Below are 21,141 nucleotides of genomic sequence, written 5' to 3'. Positions count from 1 at the left end.
TTATTGCTGGACACTTCCATCTGCTTCATCTGCAGATATAAGATATGCCCGATGTCACGCGTGTAATTTATTACCTACTACGTAACACCTCATACTCTGTTTGCCAACATCTCAAACACAAGTAAGAACAGCTACTGGCACGCAGCAGAAAACATCCCATCAGCTGCCGTCCAAGTGATGAGAGCCAGTGTTTACAAAAGACAGAAAAGAAACTCGGACAAATTAGGCGAGCCGTGATGGCCGGTCAGAGCTGTCAGCCGAGGCATTAGTGCCGCACTCACACCGGACTAAATCTGTGTCCCCAGACCGGACCGTACAGAGCGGCTCATCCTGATGACTTGTTTTGGGGTGCAAATGTGAGAGGGGTGGGAGGGAATAGGCTGCATTGTTGAGCGACAAATGAAAGCAAACATATTTTGGAATTGTGCTAGAAGTTTAAAATAAAAGATACAACATTAGTTATTCTTTTCTGTGGAGTCTCTTCTCCATGTCCTGACCTACTTTCAGTAAATATTCCCAGTGGCTTTGCCTTGCTGACTGCTTCATTCAGCTCCAGGTTAAAGTGGAGCAGGCATTGTGGTCAGGGCTGACTTGTTTGGACATACCTCTGGTGTTCCTGAGATGAAAGAAATTTATGAGTATACAGCATGTAGAGGAATCGGGCTGGTTGAAGCATGCAGCTCTAAGCTGGTGTAAAAAACATCATGATGCCCAGAGTGAGCTTGTATCTCAGATAACACTGATGAGCGCTTAAAATAGGATGAGAGCAGCTTCTCAAAGTGGTGAACGATCAGATTCTATTATAGGAAAATAGACATCGATATACATGCACATGTATACATGTACTGTGAAGATGCTGAGGTACTTACTTCAAACTACAGGGGTACAATGAAACTGAAACACCTGGTTTTAGACCACAATAATTTATTTGTATGGTGTAGGGCCTCCTTTTGCGGCCAATACAGCGTCTATTCATCTTGGGAATGACATATATAAGTCCTGCACAGTGGTCAGAGGGGTTTTAAGCCATTCTTCTTGCAGGATAGTGGCCAGGCCACTACGTGATACTGTTGGAAGAAAACGTTTCCTGACTCGCCTAGATCTGGTGACTGTGCAGGCCATGGGAGATGTTCAACTTCACTTTCATGTTCATCAAACCAATCTTTCATCAGTCTTGCTGTGTGTATTGGTGCATTGTCATCCTGATACACGGCACTGCCTTGAGGATACAATGTTTGAACGATTGGATGCACATGGTCCTCAAGAATGGTTCGGTAGTCCTTGGCAGTGACGCGCCCATCTAGCACAAGTATTGGGCCAAGGGAATGCCATGATATGGCAGCCCAAACCATCACTGATCCACCCCCATGCTTCACTCTTGGCATGCAACAGTCTGGGTGGTACGCTTCTTTGGGGCTTCTCCACAACGTAACTCTCCCGGTTGTGGGGAAAACAGTAAAGGTGGAGAAAAATACATGTTTCACATTGTCCACAGCCCAAGATTTGCGCTCCTTGCACCATTGAAACCGACGTTTGCCTTTGGCATGAGTGACCAAAGGTGTGGCTATAGCAGCCCGGCCGTGTATATTGACCCTGTGGAGCTCCCGACGGACAGTTCTGGTGGAAACAGGAGAGTTGAGGTGCACATTTTATTCTGTCGTGATTTGGGCAGCCGTGGTTTTATGTTTTTTGGATACAATCCGAGTTAGCACCCGAACATCCCTTTCAGACAGCTTCCTCTTGCGTCCACAGTTAATCCTGTTGGATGTGGTTCGTCCTTCTTGGTGGTATGCTGACATTACCCTGGATACCGTGGCTCTTGATACATCACAAAGACTTGCTGTCTTGGTCACAGATGTGCCAGCAAGACGTGCACCAACAATTTGTCCTCTTTTGAACTCTGGTATGTCACCTATAATGTTGTGTGCATTTCAATATTTTGAGCAAAACTGTGCTCTTACCCTGCTAATTGAACCTTCACACTCTGCTCTTACTGGTGCAATGTGCAATCAATGAAGACTGGCTACCAGGCTGGTCCTATTTAGCCATGAAACCTCCCACACTTTCACTGTCCAACCCCTGTATTTGTTTGTAGTTTTTTCCCCTGAGGTCAGGCTGATGTTTCTTCCTGGTATTTTGGACCATTTTTCATTTGAACCAGACTTTGTAATATTTGAAAGATAGTTGCATTTTTGTCTGCTTTTAGAAACATACACTGGTAAGGCAAATTATTGTGACCACTGACAGAAATCATGTCCATCTTGGCACCTGTTAGTAGGTAGAATGTATTAGACAGCGAGTTAGAAGCAGAAAAAATGGGCACATAAGGATGCAGGTTTGATGATCAGTACCTATCATAGAGTTCTGAGCTGGCAACAGGGTCACTGATTTGGGGAGCTAAGCATGGCCTGTGTGGTCCACTCCAATAGGTAAGCCACTGCAGTTTATGCTGATTCAGATGTGTAGGAAGCAACATAGCATGTTTGTTGAGTATGGGGGCTGCATAGCTGCAGAACAATCAGGGTGTCAATGCCAACCTGTCTACCACCAAAATAACCAACAATGAGCATGTGAGCATCACAACTGGAGCACAGAGCCATAGAAGAATGTGGACTGGTGCATGTCTACTTACCTGAGGAACATATTAACCCAGGATTCTCTATGGGAAGAAGGCAAGCCAGTGGGGGCTATATGATGGTTTCCTGCTGGAAAGCCTTGAGTCCTGTCATCCATGTGGATGTTACCTTGATACAGATCACCTATCTAAACACAATGGCATAACATGGACACCATTTTATATAAACAGCTATCCTTGATGGGTCCATGCTATTTCTTATTGGCATTGCAGGAACCAGGAACAACCTTTCAGATATTTTGAGTGTAGAATTAGGAACAGCTAAGATACTGCAAAGATCCCCTAAGCTCTGAATCCTATGGTAGAGGAGCTTGAAGTTGAACCGTCTCAGAGCGTGTGGCTAAGAAAAGAGACCATTTTAAAAAGCAGTGCAGTGCAGGGCTAATGAATTAGACTCATTCTGCCGCCACAGGACTTGGGCAACTTGCAGTCATTGAGTGGACCACAAACTCTTCTGTTTACCAAAGTATTTTACAGTCAAATGTGAGTCCATCTGCCAACAGCAGGAAGCTTGGTCTAAACCGGGTCATCAACAGAACAATGATCCCAGAAACAGTAGCTAGTCTACAACAGAATAGCTAAAAAGGAAAAAACTAATTTCCACCTAAAGAAAACAGATGTTTACATACAAAATCTCTTACTCTTGCTGTAAGAAGGAAACAAACACAATAAATTGTAACTGCAACATCTGAGTGACATCTGTAGCCAGTCTGGTGTCAACACAACAAGCAATTGAAAAGTTATACATCTTTAGACTGAAACAAATCCAGGTGGACCCTACTGTGCCATCTTGGCACACTTTGACACAGTTTGGCGCAATTACAATTTAGAACCCTTTATTTTCACACTCTAATTCCAAATTATATATACAAACAAACTAGAATGAAAAAGGGTGAATAGAGAAAATGAAAAACATTTCACTTTGAATCATGTCACACTACAAAACAGTTCTTGGTCATGAGTTGCAATTTGGCTATCTGGGTGCTTTTTTGCATGGCGTTTGAGCTGTGGTCAGTGGATATAAGAATGAAGTAGGTACTTTTGTAGAGGAGTCTCAGATGAAGATCTGGACATATGACAAGTGTGTGTCAGTCTCAGAGTTAGTCAGCTATGAGTTAAAGAGGCCAAGTCCCTTGTAAGGGAACCCTCGGGCTTAATAGGTTAAGGTGTTGCAGTGGCCCAGTCAAAGTTCAGACCTCAGCCTGATTAAACATTGTGGTGGGAGAGTTGAATGTCTGCAAGCCTTGATTAACTGAAGAAATGATGGAAAGAAGGTTTGGACAAAAATCCTCAAAAATCATTCAATCATTGCATTTGGTGAGTTAAGCTGGAATCAAACTCTCAACCTTCCAAATAGCAGACAATTGATCTTCCCACTGATCCACAGCTGCTCCACAGATATTAATATTTGAAACAAAATTCTGTGGTGACTTTCAGAAATTAGATTTGCGGTTATTTGATACACCAAGAAGAATTTATCAAGAGGGAGCCATGAAAATCTGCATCTGATTGTTGAACAACATATTCACTGTTGAAGTGTTTTATTCTGAATCAAAAAGGGCCCTGAGATGTTTCTGCTGCCCGTTACTAACATTGCTAAAAATAGCACGGAAACCGGATCTTCGTTAGCGCTTCCTCAATGCATTAGAATCCAGAGTTAATGAAACCAAGAGGAAATGAAAAATGGTTTTACAAAATAAGACACAGAGTTTTTTGAAAACATGCATGCCCACCCTGTTGGGAGCGCAGGACAGCAGATTGAGGCTTTTTGTTCAACTGATTTACTAATTCATATTAACAGAACATGTCATGAGTGTGGAAGGTTTCCTGATTGGCCGGCTGATCATCTGCAAAGCATATTGGACCAGAGGCAACCTTTCTGCACATGCCCAGTAAGGTTATCGATCTCATCCTCTGTAATCATATATGAAAGAGGGAGGAGGTTTTCAGATGCCGTTTAGCTGAGTTGTTGTCCGTTCATTATTGACTGCACACATGCAAATGCAGCTTATTTTCCAAGTGACACCATCTCTAAATCATCCCCACATGTACTTTAAGTAGGTAGCAGAAAAGCAAGAAGCAAATTCTGGTGCAACAATCCTCACACGTTCCAGTCCAATGCTCTCAGTGACTGATAATGAGCTTACAGCATTTCCAGGAGGCAGCGGCTGCCTTGCACCATTACGGGATATTTCAGCCGACACAGTCTCACAAGGGCCCTTTCAGGCCAGGCGTACCAGAGAGTACGAGGGGCCCCTACGACCGATTTTCTGCCACTCTGCCACTTGATCTATGTTACGATCTGACAGTTCTTTCCAACACCCTAACCGAGAAAACATTATGACCGACTGAAACCAGAACCTGTTTGTATCTAAAATAATTCATCCAACAGACTGAAATGTGGGGCTGCCTAAGGTTTGAGCTAAATATGCTGAGCTGTTTTTTTGATGTAATGTGCAGCATGTAAGAACTTAAGAACAACTGGGCTCTTGATGACCTTAATAGCTGCAGCTGCTTATGAAGCTAAGCCCCTCTTTCTTCTCCAGCCCCTCACCTGTGGACGGCAGCCATGTTTGGGCCTCTTAGCTTTTCAACTGTAAGAACATAAGCTGAGCAGTGCCCTGTACTTGTTGGCTGAACCACACTGCCATCTTGTGACTAAAACCTGCTCGAGTTTGGTTTTTTTATTTTATTTAAAGTCCTAATAAAAAGAAAGTACACCCTATAAAACTTTAGAGTTAAACATATCCTGGATATTATAAAAACAATTTGGTCTGTAGCAGGTTCTAAAAACAAATTATTTACCCTTAAAGTGAACAAAAACAAAAAACAGAACAGAACCTTCCACACTGTAATTGTTTATTAAACAAATATATATTTATGTGTGAAAAACTAAGTACGCCCCCATGATGCAGCAGCTTGTAGTCCCCCATTAGCAGTAGTAACCCCCAGCAGTGGATTTCTGTTTGACTTTATCAGTCTTTCACATCTTTGTGGAGGAATTTTGGTTCCTCTTTTCAATGTTCCTTCAGATCATTGAGAGTTTTGCACAGCTCTCTAAAGGTCCCAGGTTCAAACAAGCTTTTCAATCAGGCTTGGCCCTGAAATTAGGCTGGGCCAATGCAACAACTTGATTCTTGTTTTTAGCCATGCTGTTATAGGTTTTCTGCGGTGTTACTGTTCGTTTGGTATGCAGAGGGATCATTGTCAATGTGGCTACAAAACAAGCCCAAATCATCGATACTCCACTACCAAGCTTGACAGATGATATGAGGTGTTTCTGCTGACATTCTGCTTGGTTTTGGGGTCCAAAGTAGTTTTTTGGGATATTTTTTCCCCTTCGTTTCTTTTACTGGAACTAGGAGCAAATTCGATAAATCAGATGGTTAGAAATCTAAAAAATGCCCTGCTAAAGAGGTAGGGCTTTTTGAAATTGAAAGGACAACATTTTTTACTAGTTGAATATTCATAGCATTTATGTTTCAGTCACCTCCCTGTTTATCCTCCTAAACGCCTGTCAAATGTTTAGTTGAACTAAATTAGATGCAGTTCTTCAACCCTTTGGAGCACATGAGGAAGGTTGGTCTCTTTGTAAAGGCAACAAATATAACTTGAGCAGTAAAACTTATTGTAACTATTTTGTAGTTATTGAAGTTGGATTACACAGAACTGTCACTTTTTTTCAGTAGTATAGATTTTTTTTGTTTGTTTTTTATGTAATTATACATGGAGCCTCAAAGATATATATATAAATATATATATATATTTTTTTTTTTTATTTTTTTATTTTTTTTATATATATATATATACAGGTCCTTCTCAAAATATTAGCATATTGTGATAAAGTTAATTATTTTCCATAATGTCATGATGAAAATTTAACATTCATACATTTTAGATTCATTGCACACTAACTGAAATATTTCAGGTCTTTTATTGTCTTAATACGGATGATTTTGGCATACAGCTCATGAAAACCCAACATTCCTATGTCACAAAATTAGCATATTTCATCCGACCAATAAAAGAAAAGTGTTTTTAATACAAAAAACGTCAACCTTCAAATAATCATGTACAGTTATGCACTCAATACTTGGTCGGGAATCCTTTGGCAGAAATGACTGCTTCAATGCGGCGTGGGATGGAGGCAATCAGCCTGTGGCACTGCTGAGGTCTTATGGAGGCCCAGGATGCTTCAATAGCGGCCTTTAGCTCATCCAGAGTGTTGGGTCTTGAGTCTCTCAACGTTCTCTTCACAATATCCCACAGATTCTCTATGGGGTTCAGGTCAGGAGAGTTGGCAGGCTAATTGAGCACAGTGATACCATGGTCAGTAAACCATTTACCAGTGGTTTTGGCACTGTGAGCAGGTGCCAGGTCGTGCTGAAAAATGAAATCTTCATCTCCATAAAGCTTTTCAGCAGATGGAAGCATGAAGTGCTCCAAAATCTCCTGATAGCTAGCTGCATTGACCCTGTCCTTGATAAAACACAGTGGACCAACACCAGCAGCTGACACGGCACCCCAGACCATCACTGACTGTGGGTACTTGACACTGGACTTCTGGCATTTTGGCATTTCCTTCTCCCCAGTCTTCCTCCAGACTCTGGCACCTTGATTTCCGAATGACATGCAGAATTTGCTTTCATCCGAAAAAAGTACTTTGGACCACTGAGCAACAGTCCAGTGCTGCTTCTCTGTAGCCCAGGTCAGGCGCTTCTGCCGCTGTTTCTGGTTCAAAAGTGGCGTGACCTGGGGAATGCGGCACCTGTAGCCCATTTCCTGCACACGCCTGTGCACCGTGGCTCTGGATGTTTCTACTCCAGACTCAGTCCTACGCTTCCGCAGGTCCCCCAAGGTCTGGAATCGGCCCTTCTCCACAATCTTCCTCAGGGTCCGGTCACCTCTTCTCGTTGTGCAGCGTTTTCTGCCACACTTTTTCCTTCCCACAGACTTCCCACTGAGGTGCCTTGATACAGCACTCTGGGAACAGCCTATTTGTTCAGAAATTTCTTTCTGTGTCTTACCCTCTTGCTTGAGGGTGTCAATAGTGGCCTTCTGGACAGCAGTCAGGTCGGCAGTCTTACCCATGATTGGGGTTTTAAGTGATGAACCAGGCTGGGAGTTTTAAAGGCCTCAGGAATCTTTTGCAGGTGTTTAGAGTTAACTCGTTGATTCAGATGATTAGGTTCATAGCTCGTTTAGAGACCCTTTTAATGATATACTAATTTTGTGAGATAGGAATTTTGGGTTTTCATGAGCTGTATGCCAAAATCATCCGTATTAAGACAATAAAAGACCTGAAATATTTCAGTTAGTGTGCAATGAATCTAAAATATATGAATGTTAAATTTTCATCATGACATTATGGAAAATAATGAACTTTATCACAATATGCTAATATTTTGAGAAGGACCTGTATATATATATATATATATACAGTATATATATATATATATATACAGTACAGACCAAACGTTTGGACACACCTTCTCATTCAAAGAGTTTTCTTTATTTTCATGACTATGAATATTGTAGCTTCACACTGAAGGCATCAAAACTATGAATTAACACATGTGGAATTATATACTGAACAAAAAGTGTGAAACAGCTGAAAATATGTCTTATATTCTAGGTTCTTCAAAGTAGCCACCTTTTGCTTTGATTACTGCTCCACACTCTTGGTATTCTGTTGATGAGCTTCAAGAGGTAGTCACCTGAAATGGTTTTCCAACAGTCTTGAAGGAGTTCCCAGAGATGCTTAGCACTTGTTGGCCCTTTTGCCTTCACTCTGCGGTCCAGCTCACCCCAAACCATCTCGATTGGGTTCAGTTCCGGTGACTGTGGAGGCCAGGTCATCTGGCGCAGCACCCCATCACTCTCCTTCTTGGTCAAATAGCCCTTACACAGCCTGGAGGTGTGTTTGGGGTCATTGTCCTGTTGAAAAATAAATGATGGTCCAACTAAACGCAAACCGGATGGAATAGCATGGCGCTGCAAGATGCTGTGGTAGCCATGCTGGTTCAGTATGCCTTCAATTTTGAATAAATCCCCAACAGTGTCACCAGCAAAGCACCCCCACACCATCACACCTCCTCCTCCATGCTTCACGGTGGGAACCAGGCATGTAGAGTCCATCCATTCACCTCTTCTGCGCCGCACAAAGACACGGTGGTTGGAACCAAAGATCTCAAACTTGGACTCATCAGACCAAAGCACATATTTCCACTGGTCTAATGTCCATTCCTTGTGTTATTTAGCCCAAACAAGTCTCTTCTTCTTGTTGCAGTGGTTTCCTAGCAGCTATTTTACCATGAATTGCGCCGCTCAAGGTGGCAGCAGGTTGGAGTAGCTCTGCTACTTTTTATTCTAATTTATTCTTTTTTGGGAACTATTCCTCTTGTGGTGGATACAGTTGATTTTTTTTTTTTTTTTTTTGGACCATTGTCCACTCCGGTGTCGGATGCTGTGCAGCTTGGAGGATTTTTCTCAATACTTTCTATTTTTGGACATTTGTCATGATGCATTGCCATGGCAACGGGGTTGTTTCTTACAACCGAGAGCAGCTGATTAATATCTCAAAAGCTCAAATAATACTTCAACTACAACCCCAAATCCCTGATGAGTTGAAAAGGAGACACCGTGGATGCAGAGCAGGAGCTAAGAGAAGAGAGATAAGGAGGAAGTTCAAACCATCTCTTCCGTCGATTATGATGGGCAATGTGAGATCGTTGGGAAACAAGTTGGATGAACTCCAAGCCCTACAAAGGACCCAGCCAGAGTACCGGGCATGCAGTATTATGTGTTTTACTGAGACATGGCTGCAGGATCATATCCCCGACTCCAGCGTCTCTCAGCCGGGCTTTTTAACCATACGAGCAGACAGAGACTTAAAGAGGAGCGGCATATGTAAAGGAGGTGGACTGGCAGTACTTGTGAACAACAGATGGTGTCATCCAGGACATGTTACTGTGAAGTGTCATCTCTGCAGTCCAGATATTGAACTGTTGGCAGTAAGTTTTTGTCCATATTGTTTACCCAGAGAGTTCACCAGTGTTATTTTGACAACAGTTTACGTTCCACCTTCCGCTGTTGCCAACACTGCATGTGATGCCATCAGCTCAGTTGTTGCTAAGCTACAGACACAAAATGCCAATGCTTTTGTGGCAATTTCTGGTGATTTTAACCATGCTTCACTCTCTGCTACACTTCCAACGTTTCAACAGTTTGTCAGCTGCTCTACCAGAGAAAACAAAACATTGGATTTGTTTTATGCAAATGTCAAGGACTCATACATCTCTACAGCAAAACCTCCTCTGGGAAAATCAGATCACAATCTTGTTTTTCTCTGCTCGAAATATAAGCCCCTTGTTCAGAGGCAACCTGTAATAAAGAGGACTGTGAGAAAATGGTCACAGGAAGCTGAAGAAGCTCTGCAAGGTTGCTTTGAGGCTACAGATTGGGACGCACTGTGCCAGCCACATGGAGAGGACATCAATGCCATGACTGAGTGTGTAACCGACTATATAAACTTCTGTGTGGATAACATCATCCCCACCAGAACCATGAGATGCTTCCCCAATAACAAACCTTGGATCACCAGTGACCTGAAGGACCTGCTTAACAAGAAAAAAAGAGCCTTCAGAGAGGGAGACAGAGAATTATTGAGGAGTTTACAGAAGCAACTTAAAGTCAAGATAAGAGACAGCAAGGAGGTGTACAAGAAGAAGCTGGAGAGCAAGCTCCAGCAAAACAATATCAGAGATGTGTGGACAGGGATGAAGAAGATCACAGGCTTCAAGCAGAAGGATGATCAGACCAATGGACGTCTGGACAGAGCCAATGAACTGAACATATTCTTCAATAGGTTCATTTCAGAAAGAAGCTCAGCATCCTCCTCTCCTGCTCACAGCCAAACAGACATCCCACCCTCCTTTGACCCACAGAACCCACAGCTGTCCAGTAACACCTCAAATTTTTTATCTTCCACCTCGGCCCTAGAGCCTTCTGATTCTACTTGTTTGCCATCAACCATATCAGAAGATGCTGATGCTTCCTTTGCTTCCACCTGTGTGTCTCAAGAAGTCAGGTGAAGAGACAACTGGAGAGACTGAATCGGAATAAGGCTGCAGGTCCAGATCATGTCAGCCCTAGAGTCCTGAAGGCCTGTGCAGAGCAGCTCTGTGGGATTCTGCAGCACCTCTTCAACCTTAGCCTGGCCCAGAAGAAGGTTCCGGTGTTGTGGAAGACCTCCTGTCTTGTTCCGGTACCAAAGAAAACTCACCCATCAGTCCTCAATGACTATAGACCTGTTGCCCTGACGTCTCACATCATGAAGGTCCTAGAGAGACTCCTGTTGGCCCACCTGAGTAAGCAAACAGTAAACCATCAGTACCCCCTTCAGTTTGCTTATCGCTGTGGAGTTGGAGTTGAAGATGCCGTCATACACCTGCTTCAACAAACCCACTGTCATCTGGACAAAGCCAGTAGCACTGTGAGGATCATGTTCTTTGATCTCTCCAGTGCATTTAATACAATCCAACCTGATTTGCTTTGTCAGAAACTGTAGAAGACTCAGGTGGAGGCCTCAACAATCTCCTGGATTAAAGACTACTTGACAAACAGACCACAGTTTGTGAGACTGAAGGGTTGTGAGTCTAACCAGGTAGTCAGCAGCACACGAGCACCACAGGGGACGGTACTCTCACCATTCCTTTTCACTCTGTACACCTCAGACTTCCAGAACAAGACAGACTCCGGTCATCTGCAGAAATACTCGGATGATTCTGCAGTCGTGGGGTGGATCAGAGATGGACAAGAAGCTGAGTACAGGAAGGTGGTGGACCGCTTTGTGGCATGGTGTGGAAACAATCATCTCATGTTGAACGTGACTAAAACAAAGGAGATGATTGTAGATTGTAAGAGAAACAGGAATAAGTCAAAAACTATTTCTATCATGGGAGAAGAAGTGGAGGTGGTGGAGGAGTATAAATACCTCGGTGTTCACCTGGACAACAGACTAGAGTGGAGATGCAACTATGAAGCCATCTACAAGAAGGGACAGAGCAGACTGTACTTCTTGAGGAAGCTTAGGTCCTTTGGTGTTTGCAGCAAGATGCTGCATATCTTCTATAAGTCTGTTGTGGAAAGTGTGATCTCTTCTACCATCATCTGCTGGGGAAGCAGCATCAGAACCAGGGACTTAAAAAAGCTCAACAAGCTGATAAAGAAGGCTGGTTCTGTTCTGGGGACTCCTCTGGAACCTCTGGAGATCATTGTGGAAAGACGGATTCTTTATAAAATGAAGAACATTATGGAGAACCCTGAGCATCCTCTTCATGAGACTGTCCTACAACAACAGAGTGTCTTCAGTCAGAGGCTTCTTCAGATCTGCTGTAAGACGGAGCGCTACAGGAGATCCTTCCTGCCCACAGCCATCAGCATCTACAACGGCTCTTTGAAGAAACCTACATAATATGAGCTACAACAACATTTAATTTCCCTTTGGGATTAATAAAGTATTTTTGAATTGAATTGAATTGAATTGAATGAAGGTCTGATTCACACAGTCTCCTCTTAACAGTTGTTCTAGAGATGTGTCTGCTGCTAGAACTCTGTGTGGCATTGACCTGTTCTCTAATCTGAGCTGCTGTTAACCTGCGATTTCTGAGGCTGGTGACTCAGATTAACTTATCGTCCGCAGCAGAGGTGACTCTTGGTCTTCCTTTCCTGGGGCGGTCCTCATGTGAGCCAGTTTCTTTGTGGCGCTTGATGGTTTTTGCGACTGCACTTGGGAACACTTTCAAAGTTTTCCCAATTGTTCGGACTGACTGACCTTCATTTAATTCATATTTTCAGTTGTTTCACACTTTTTTGTTCAGTACATAATTCCACATGTGTTAATTCATAGTTTTGATGCCTTCAGTGTGAATCTACAATATTCATAGTCATGAAAATAAAGACAACTCTTTGAATGAGAAGGTGTGTTCAAACTTTTGGTCTGTACAGTACTTGCCGTTACATTGCCATTACATTGTCTCCAAAAAATGTAATTCCTAAAACCTTCAACATACAGGCATACACCAAACTCATGGTGGGACCCTCTTGTTTATCCTGCTCTGTCCTGATTCTGTTGTTCTTCTTCCTGATTCTGTACTACCCTTTGCATCCAAATTGGACCACTCCTTCTGCCTAACATTTGCATCTTCTGTCTAAATGTACCATTATCCATGAAACTATCTGAGATGTCTTCACCAAGTTCAAATAATGTTTACCCCAATGACCCCACTATGAATCCATATATTTGATCACGTTTCCTTTATTTTTCGTAACTGTAACACCTGTCATGCCATTTCCATGCCAGACTCTGAGATTTCACAAACAAAAAGCTGAAGCTGTAGTAACAAACACAGTAACTCAATAAATGAACAATTTTAGCCAAAACACACACACGCAAAGCAGCCACCTTAAAAATAAACAAGTCATTCTTTAAACAACATTATGTTTACTCTCTGGGCCTTATTTCCATCACGTGGCACTACAACAAAATATCTGCTGATTATACTACAAAATGTGGCGAAACCCTGTTACTGCTTACAAACATCTGCCCCTTCATTCAGTCGTAAAGGAATAGTCCTTGTACTGCACAGCACTTTATATTAATGCAGCATTGCATTTGCATGCCTTTGTTGCATGTTTTTTTTTCAAGTTGAAGACATGTTTTCTGCATAGGAAAATGACTGCTATGAATCAAAGTAGGGCTGGGGCTGAGGGGCAGAATTAGTCGGCCAAAACAAACAGAATAAATAAATCAGTGAGAAGATTTCACAGAATTATCTGCAATGTTTGTCAAATGGTAAACATATTTAAACAGCCAACCTTTTAATGCATGATGCAGCACTGTGTTACTGAAATGATAATTCTCTTCCTTAAGCTACTTTAAAATGTGCCTGATAGCAATTCATGTGGCATCAGCATCCAAAATGTTAAATATGCTGCTTTAAAATGAAATATGTGCCCAAATGGAAGGGCAAGATACATAAAATTAAACCAGCTGACCCAACTTTTTATAATTAAATAATCAGATCCGAAACTGTTTGAAACAATGCGTTGTTACTGAGTATTTTTGAGTATACTGTATCAGTCTACGGTGTGCTGTAAAATTTGAATTACCTTGGTGAATGTAGGTTGATTTAGAAGTCAAATCTATCTGAATATGACAAAAGAACTGTGCCTCTCAGAAACCTTATTGTACAAAAAAAATTATAAAAACAGCTTCCTTTTTAAAATAATAGCTGTTGGCAGGTGAAACAGAAAGCTAAAACAGGAACTAGCACACTCAGCTAATCATCATCATCCTCTCTAACCTTTTTACATGCTGACTGCTGCTTCTTAAGGGCATTTAGTGGCATTTCAATAGGTTTATAACACTTCAATGGGCTGAAAACTTTGATTCAATTATGCATTTACCATACTTCTTCTTGATCCTGTTTAAATACAATTTGCTTATGCACTGCAGCGTAGCTAGCTGCAACAGGAAGCTAGAAAAATTGCATTTTAAAACTCCCATGAGTCTTTGTTTCATAGAAAGCAGACACTTTCAGGACTGTTTCTTATGTTTTATAACAGCCCTGTTATAAACAAGACACAAATAAAATCCTGTTCTTGTTCCAAGCATTAGAGCTGCAGCACAGCTAGCCGTGACAGGAAGTTAGAAAAGTAACAGTTAAAAAGCTAAAATGATTTTTTTCAATATGGCAACAGGCAGTTATTTACTGTGCTGAATATTAAATTAGTTTTTAGTGTTGATGTTGTTTAAAACATTGGTTAAAATTTGCTAACAAATAGGCAGATATGATTGAGACTATTAAAATGATACACTCAACGGTTAAAACTAAAACCATACCATCTTGCAAGTAATATTTATGTAGAAATGTGGTGTGACCATTTTCTTGTACATTGCTTAAGCAGCCTAAGCCCCTCAAGAAAAGTTGATACATCCTGTGTGCCTGCCTGCAGGGAAACACTTGTGCTGTTAACATCCCTGCTGGAAGGAAATTTGTTTTATATGGAAGAGTAAAGATAATGACTGTATCACAAAATTAAAAAAATAATCCAGCTTTCAAAAGTTAGACAGTGATGATTATTCTGCTTTGTATGATGAGTGGATGTACAGATCTATATCATTCTTTCCTTGTAGCCCTTGTATGGAAGCCACTGGTGCACCTCTAAACTCAAGACATTGAACAAAAATCAAAAGGAAAGTACTTCGTTCTTGAACTGCTACATTCCTGACCTTCACTGAAGTGCTACAGCTATGTCGGAGCACATATAGCCCAGTTGAGACTTTCAAGAACAGTATTAACCTCTCTGTTCCTGGTAATCTGGGAAGCATAAGCAGACAAGATTTCATCTGTTTTTAGATCGTTAAAAACTGAATTGTATTAATTCATTTATTAACATCAACTTTTTTAACTGTGGATTTTGTTAAGATGTATGTTTCAATTTGGAATTTACTTCAGTTTAGTTTTCAATAAGTCCAAACACCACCATGTTTTTACACTGACACTCTATAACTGTATCATTAAGCTTTCCGTGACAGGCTACTGTGATGTGTGATTCTCTCATCATGGTAAACATAATGGTAAGAATATAAGTATTTCATTCAAAATGGATGCAAAGGGTGCAAACTTTGAGGTACTCATTTGAAGACAGCATCCTCTTCTGTATGATGATATTTATACTGTAGTAATAGTTCTTCAGCTTTACTCAAAGTTCTCTTAACTATAAAGGTAGTTTCTTGTTTGGAACCAGAAAATTAGAAAATCTTCCAGTCCAAAGTCTCGCCTCAATCTGAGAATGACCCTCTCCACCTGGAAAGCCCTGCCAGCAGATGTCTGGAAGCCTGCTTTCACTGTGTGACAGGTGTGGAGGCTGACATGGGCACAGTTGGCATGGTGGGGCTGGTGGGTGTTTGTGGCGAGCTCTGGTAGGACCGAAGTAGGACTTTATGCTTGGTGGCCACCTCCTGCCGCTGCCGCTGCTGGTCAGCTAACAATTCCTTGAGACGAGTGGTTGTAAAGGTGAGAGTCTGCCTGCGAAGGCGCATCAGGTAGGCATCTTGAAGCCAGGAGTTACTGAAGCAGTCCTTGATTGAGGGGCGGGCCCTGGTAAAGAATCGGATGCACATCATCAGAAGTTTAAGAATGTGATGGTCAGCTTTCTGAAGCTAACTGTTGTGCCTGCAGTGTTGAGCTTACCAGGGGTAGCTACAGAGGATCTTTTTTAGGAACAAGGAGGCACTTTGGGACACATTCTGGTAGAGCTTAGAGAGGTCAAACTTGGCTGCCAGGATCCTGGCTTCAGTCTCCTGAGGATCATTTTCCATGAAAGGCGACCTGCCACTCAACCTGAAAAACCACAAAGAACAAATGTTCAGTTCTTTCACATGACATAAACTGTAACATTCATAATGGTTGGAAATCAAGACACTTCTAAGGCAGCAAGCCATTTTAATCATAATACCGCACTGTATGTTAGGAATGCATTTCTATTTAAACATAGTTTGCCAAGAGGAGGCTGTGAAAGCAGAACTTACATGATGAAAGTCATTACTCCCACACTCCAGATGTCAGCTGGAGGACCCACAACGTCTCCTTTCAACATCTCTGGAGCTACGAATAGAAGAAATAGAAATAAACTGCTTTTATCAACTGCATAAAACTTGGAATCACATAAAACCTATCATAAGATGTACTGTAGCCTACATAGACACTTGTGTTAATTTTGAGCAGGTATTTACACAGGTAAACCGTCTCTTCTTTATTCATACTTTTCATCTGTGGAGCCAAATATTAATGTCAGTTCTGAAAGGGATCTTGATTTACAGTCCTAAAGGTTTACTAAAGGTCTTTTAAAGATCTTAACTGGATTTTTGCTTCATTTTGGTCCTTTCCCTGTCCAGTAGGTGTAACTGACCATGGCTGCACATGGTGGCATGTGCTAAAAAGAAGGAGGAAAGAAGGAGGAAAATAGACTAGTGGAGAAAAAAGGAAGGTGTAAAGCCTAAACAACAAAAGATCAACGAATGATCCACAGGTCAGCATTAGGTAGCTTAGCAAAAGAAAAAACAACTTCGTTTTGGAATGGTCTGATACTGGACTGAAACCAGAGAAAAAGCAGCCAACGTCTGATAAAAATCCCTGGGAGATAAGCATAACTTATGGTATCTCCACTGTACTGTGCATAAAACATGGAATACTGTACACAGACAAATCTCTTACACATGTACTCCAATGTTCCGATAGGAGGGCTGAACTGCTTGAGGAAGAGAGGGTTGTATGTCTGAGCACTTCCAAAGTCGATTATCTTGATGAGATTCATGTGTGTCACAATAATATTCTCTGGCTTGATGTCCAGGTGCAGGATGCGGCGAGCATGGAGGTAGTCTAGACCCTGAAGGATCTGCACGATGTAAGTCACCACATCATCCTCAGAGTAACGAAACCTTAGAGTAACCAGAAAACAACTTATTAAATCTTTTCTGGTCGGACGACTTCAGAAATGTCAGGCTTGATCAGGAGCCAGAGACTGACCTATCTATGAGGCTGTAGAGCAACTCCCTCCCACTGCAGTACTCAGAGATGAGCACCAGGTAGCGTGGCGTGACATAGGCCTCGTGTAGAGCCATAATCCTGTCATGGTGAAGGGATTTGAGGATGTCATACTCCTGAAGCACTGCCTGTTTAGTGTCTACCTCATAGGGAACAATCTTTGCCATGAAGAGGTTGCCGGTAGCATTCTCACGACACTCCCGGATAACACCAAACCGACCCCTGTGAGAGAATGACATCGTATTAAAACCAGAGAGACAAAGCCAACAGGGCTTGATGATGTTAGGAGCGAATTTCCCAACATAAATTGGGGCTTCATGAAAAAGTCTTACCTTGCTTTCTCATCCATAAAGGTGTAAGGTTTCTGTGGAACTCCCTGGCGTAAAGATCCCTCCCCAGGTTTGCCCAGTGGGGTCCTGCGTCCAGAAGGTGTAAGCCGCCCGGATGGGGTAGTACGTCCAGTAGGGGTACTGTGACTGTCCCCTCCCTGTAGAACTGGTGTCAGGCTCTGCACTATCACAACGGGAGGGGAAATCATCACGGGAGTGACTGAGGACTCTGTAGTCGCTGGAGTGGAAGCAACTTGAGAAGGAGGGGTAAAACGAGATGTCGCAGCTGGAACGTACTTCGGCAGAGAGGAAATAGGCTTCCCGATAGGAGGAGCAGACATTGATACAGGAGAAGGTGGTTTGTTAGTCATGGAGGTTAATGTAAGTACAGGACTCTGGGGTTTGGGTGGAACAACAGGTGGAGGTGCCAGCTTCGCTTGAGTTTTGCTCACACTGATGCTGATCGAGGTCTTGGCTTTCGGTGATGTGACTGGAGTGACTGGGGTCTGAACTGGAGCTTGTTCAACAGAGGGTGGGGTGATGGGCATAGTTCCTGCAGGTTGGCCGGCGCTGACCTGTGCAACTGGCTTAATGGTTACAGGAGAGGGAGATTTAGCCAATGATGAAGCAGGAGCTGGCCCTGAAGTCACGGTTGTGGATTTACTGGGAGCTGGTTTAATGGGAGGCACTTTCATGGACGACATCATTACCACAGGGGGTGGAGGACTTGTGACAGGAACAGTCTTGACAACAACAGAGGCACTGGATTTTGTTGGTTCTGTTGAAGATGACAGGAAGATTAATCTCAGAAACCTAATTTATATATCATGCACAAGAACCATTTTTAAAACATCTACAGTAAAACTCACAAATTAACCAAAATAACACACAATTAATCTTCTAAAAATATATTTTTTTACATAAATCAGCGTATTAACATACTCGTTTTAGGTAAAGTACCTGTGGGATCCAGAGTCACAACGTCTGACAGGTTGCTGTAGGGGCCCTGACCAGCTTTGTTGACACAAGCCACCCTGAACCTGAAGGCGCCCCCTGCTGGCAAGTCGGTCACATTGTAGTAACAGTCAGCCACTCCAGTTGCAACTATTAGCCAGTTGCTTTCACCTAAAACAAGGAACCAGCAATATTTAATCATCATTTAAATAACTTTAGAAAAGTGTAAACATATGTTTGGTAACATAGTTAATAAAGTTGGAGTTGTGCGTACCATGGTAGCTAAACCTAATCCTCATAGGTTGATTTTTCTTTACACTTAAAAACCTTGGGCTGAAGCCATCATACGGTTTGAGATTTTGCTTTTGGTTACAAATGTGTTAGTCTTGATGCTTTTATTATTTTGACAGGGAAGTTTATCTGTGTCTGAAAAGTGCATTTAGTTAGACCCATAAATAAATGGTCACGTGTAGGACAACAGTAGGTGGTTCAAAATCCAGAGTTTTCAATTAATCAGTTAGTTTGCTAAATAAAATCTGTTAAATCTAGTTTCTTGAAAAATCTTAAAAATAATTTCAGTCAACAAGTAAACCTACAAGCTAGAATTAACAAAATATACTGCAAAAAAAGTAGAAAAGTAGATTTTCATTTTTTAATAGTAGCACTGGTATAGTAAATGACACAAATAAAAAAAACTGTTGAAATCAGATATGTTGTTTCTGTTTACATACAGGTTAGTGTTAGCACTGCAGAACAGCTAGCTGCTACAGGAAGTTAAAAGAGTAGCAATCTAAACCTCCCATATTTTTCACATGTGGCAAATAGGCAGGAGTGTTGTTCATGTTTTCACCATACGTGTTGCTAAAGATGTTACGTTACTACTGGCAACTAAGAGCCACTGTGATATGATTGCAACTATGAAAATTACTATGACTATCAGAAGAGTCATGAGGTCAAAATGTTGTAGCACTTTGCGCTTGATATGTGTAGGAAAGCCCTGAGAAAATCTATGAAATAACTTAATGTAAGCTAAATAATTGATAAAGAATAAAACGGCTTCCAATATATAATAAGACTTTCAAGAAACAAATAATTTTTGTTCAGCTCCAAGCAGGTGTTGTCTTCTCAGAAAGTAGATTCTCTGTATACTACCTAACATGAATACCCCAAGATAACGTTTATGTAAGATTTGCTGTTTCTAGGTTTAATTTATTCCTGTAATTTATCTAAATACAATAAGCATATAAGCCCTGGATCATGCAGGCCAAAAACCTTTTGCTCTCCTCTCAAGAGAGTATGTGCAAGGGGCCATTGTGTCAGAGGGACGCCACACCACCAAAGCTGTGTTGTTATATTTCTGAGGAATCTCTGGGGTCCCAGGACAATTAGGCAGGCCTGTAAAATATACAAATATTATTATTAGGTCATATACCAACATGCAGGATGTGCTTATGGTTGGATCAGGTTTTTCAATAAAATGTTTTGCATTCCTTCTGGAAAGAATGTATTGTGCTTACGAGCGAGGGATATAGTGCAGGAGCTGGATACAGAGGCCAGGGGGTTTGTAGCAGCACATTCATACACCCCAGCATCTTTTTTGGTGGTTTGCATGATCATCAGCAGCTGTCGGCCATCAGGGCAGGAAATCATATTCATTCTGGCATCAATTTTTAAAGGCTTCTTGTCTGAGAAGGAAAATGGCCATAAATGCATCATGCATTATTTCCAAATATATTAAATAGAATATTAATTCAAATAATATCTAAAGTAATTACAACTTCTTATCATTGTTTTCAGTTAATATTTTTAACCTTACCTTTTAACCAGGTGATGTGTGGATGTGGGCTTCCAGCTGGCAGACAGCTGAGGGTTACTGGGTCACCCTCCAGAAGGACATGATCTCTGAGCTTGATATGGAATACTGGAGGAAAATCTGGTCCAGAAGAAAGGAAACCACTTAAATATAACCTTGTCTGTGTTATGATATGCCAGCAAAAACAGTTATGGTTCAATTTACCCAGACATATTAAAGCCCTTTTAAAGGAGACATACTGCCTCATAGCTTCCATGGAAAACAAGCATGTCTGTTGTGCCGCACAAATGAAAGTGCATATTTACTGCTGTTAGTATAAAGCCACAAGCATGCAGAATATATTTATACTCGCGTTTCAGACACCAGTAACAGATACTACACATTCAGAATCCCCTTTGATTTTAAACCGTATTTATCTGCACGTTTTTGCACATTTAGTTCAGATGAATGGGGTTGTGTTTGGGAAACTGTTAATCAAGACCACTTTAAAAGATTACACGAATGCTTAGAGGGAAAGTGAGGATTCTTTTACACAGCACACAGAAATTAACTCCTACCCTTAAGGTATAATATCCAAACAGCTGTGAATGTGTTATCAGCAGATTAAACCTGCTCCCTAAAGTCAAATGGTTTTAAACTTCAAGTTGGCAGATGTAAAACTTTTCTCTATCGATATTTTAGAGTATGGTACTCCAAGGATTTAACTTCATACTTATTATGGGAATCTATAATTTTAGGAACAAATGGTCAGAACTGCAACACTGGGATCATATTTAGTTGCGTTATAAATAAGAGATA

General features: G+C 41.6%; 1 protein-coding gene across 1 annotated transcript in view; it reads right to left on the bottom strand.

Annotated features, from left to right (window-relative positions):
- Nucleotides 1–12,935: 12,935 nt before the first annotated feature.
- The window catches only part of spegb (striated muscle enriched protein kinase b), a 55,225-nt gene continuing 47,019 nt past the window's right edge, over nucleotides 12,936–21,141 (bottom strand). Inside the window, exons 32-41 of the mRNA XM_047370590.1 lie at nucleotides 20,347–20,463; nucleotides 20,048–20,215; nucleotides 19,803–19,925; nucleotides 18,537–18,701; nucleotides 17,580–18,354; nucleotides 17,230–17,469; nucleotides 16,918–17,141; nucleotides 16,233–16,308; nucleotides 15,895–16,044; nucleotides 12,936–15,801 (exon numbers count right to left, since the gene is read on the bottom strand). Of these exons, the coding sequence (XP_047226546.1) occupies nucleotides 15,546–15,801; nucleotides 15,895–16,044; nucleotides 16,233–16,308; nucleotides 16,918–17,141; nucleotides 17,230–17,469; nucleotides 17,580–18,354; nucleotides 18,537–18,701; nucleotides 19,803–19,925; nucleotides 20,048–20,215; nucleotides 20,347–20,463 (2,294 nt within the window). The 3' untranslated portion in view covers nucleotides 12,936–15,545. The remainder of the gene's footprint in view (nucleotides 15,802–15,894; nucleotides 16,045–16,232; nucleotides 16,309–16,917; nucleotides 17,142–17,229; nucleotides 17,470–17,579; nucleotides 18,355–18,536; nucleotides 18,702–19,802; nucleotides 19,926–20,047; nucleotides 20,216–20,346; nucleotides 20,464–21,141) is intronic.

The sequence above is a fragment of the Girardinichthys multiradiatus genome, chromosome 7 (assembly GCF_021462225.1).
Source record: "Girardinichthys multiradiatus isolate DD_20200921_A chromosome 7, DD_fGirMul_XY1, whole genome shotgun sequence".
Classification (NCBI taxonomy): domain Eukaryota; kingdom Metazoa; phylum Chordata; class Actinopteri; order Cyprinodontiformes; family Goodeidae; genus Girardinichthys; species Girardinichthys multiradiatus.
Note: the sequence above shows the minus strand (reverse complement) of the source record. Positions and strands in the feature narration are given on the sequence as shown.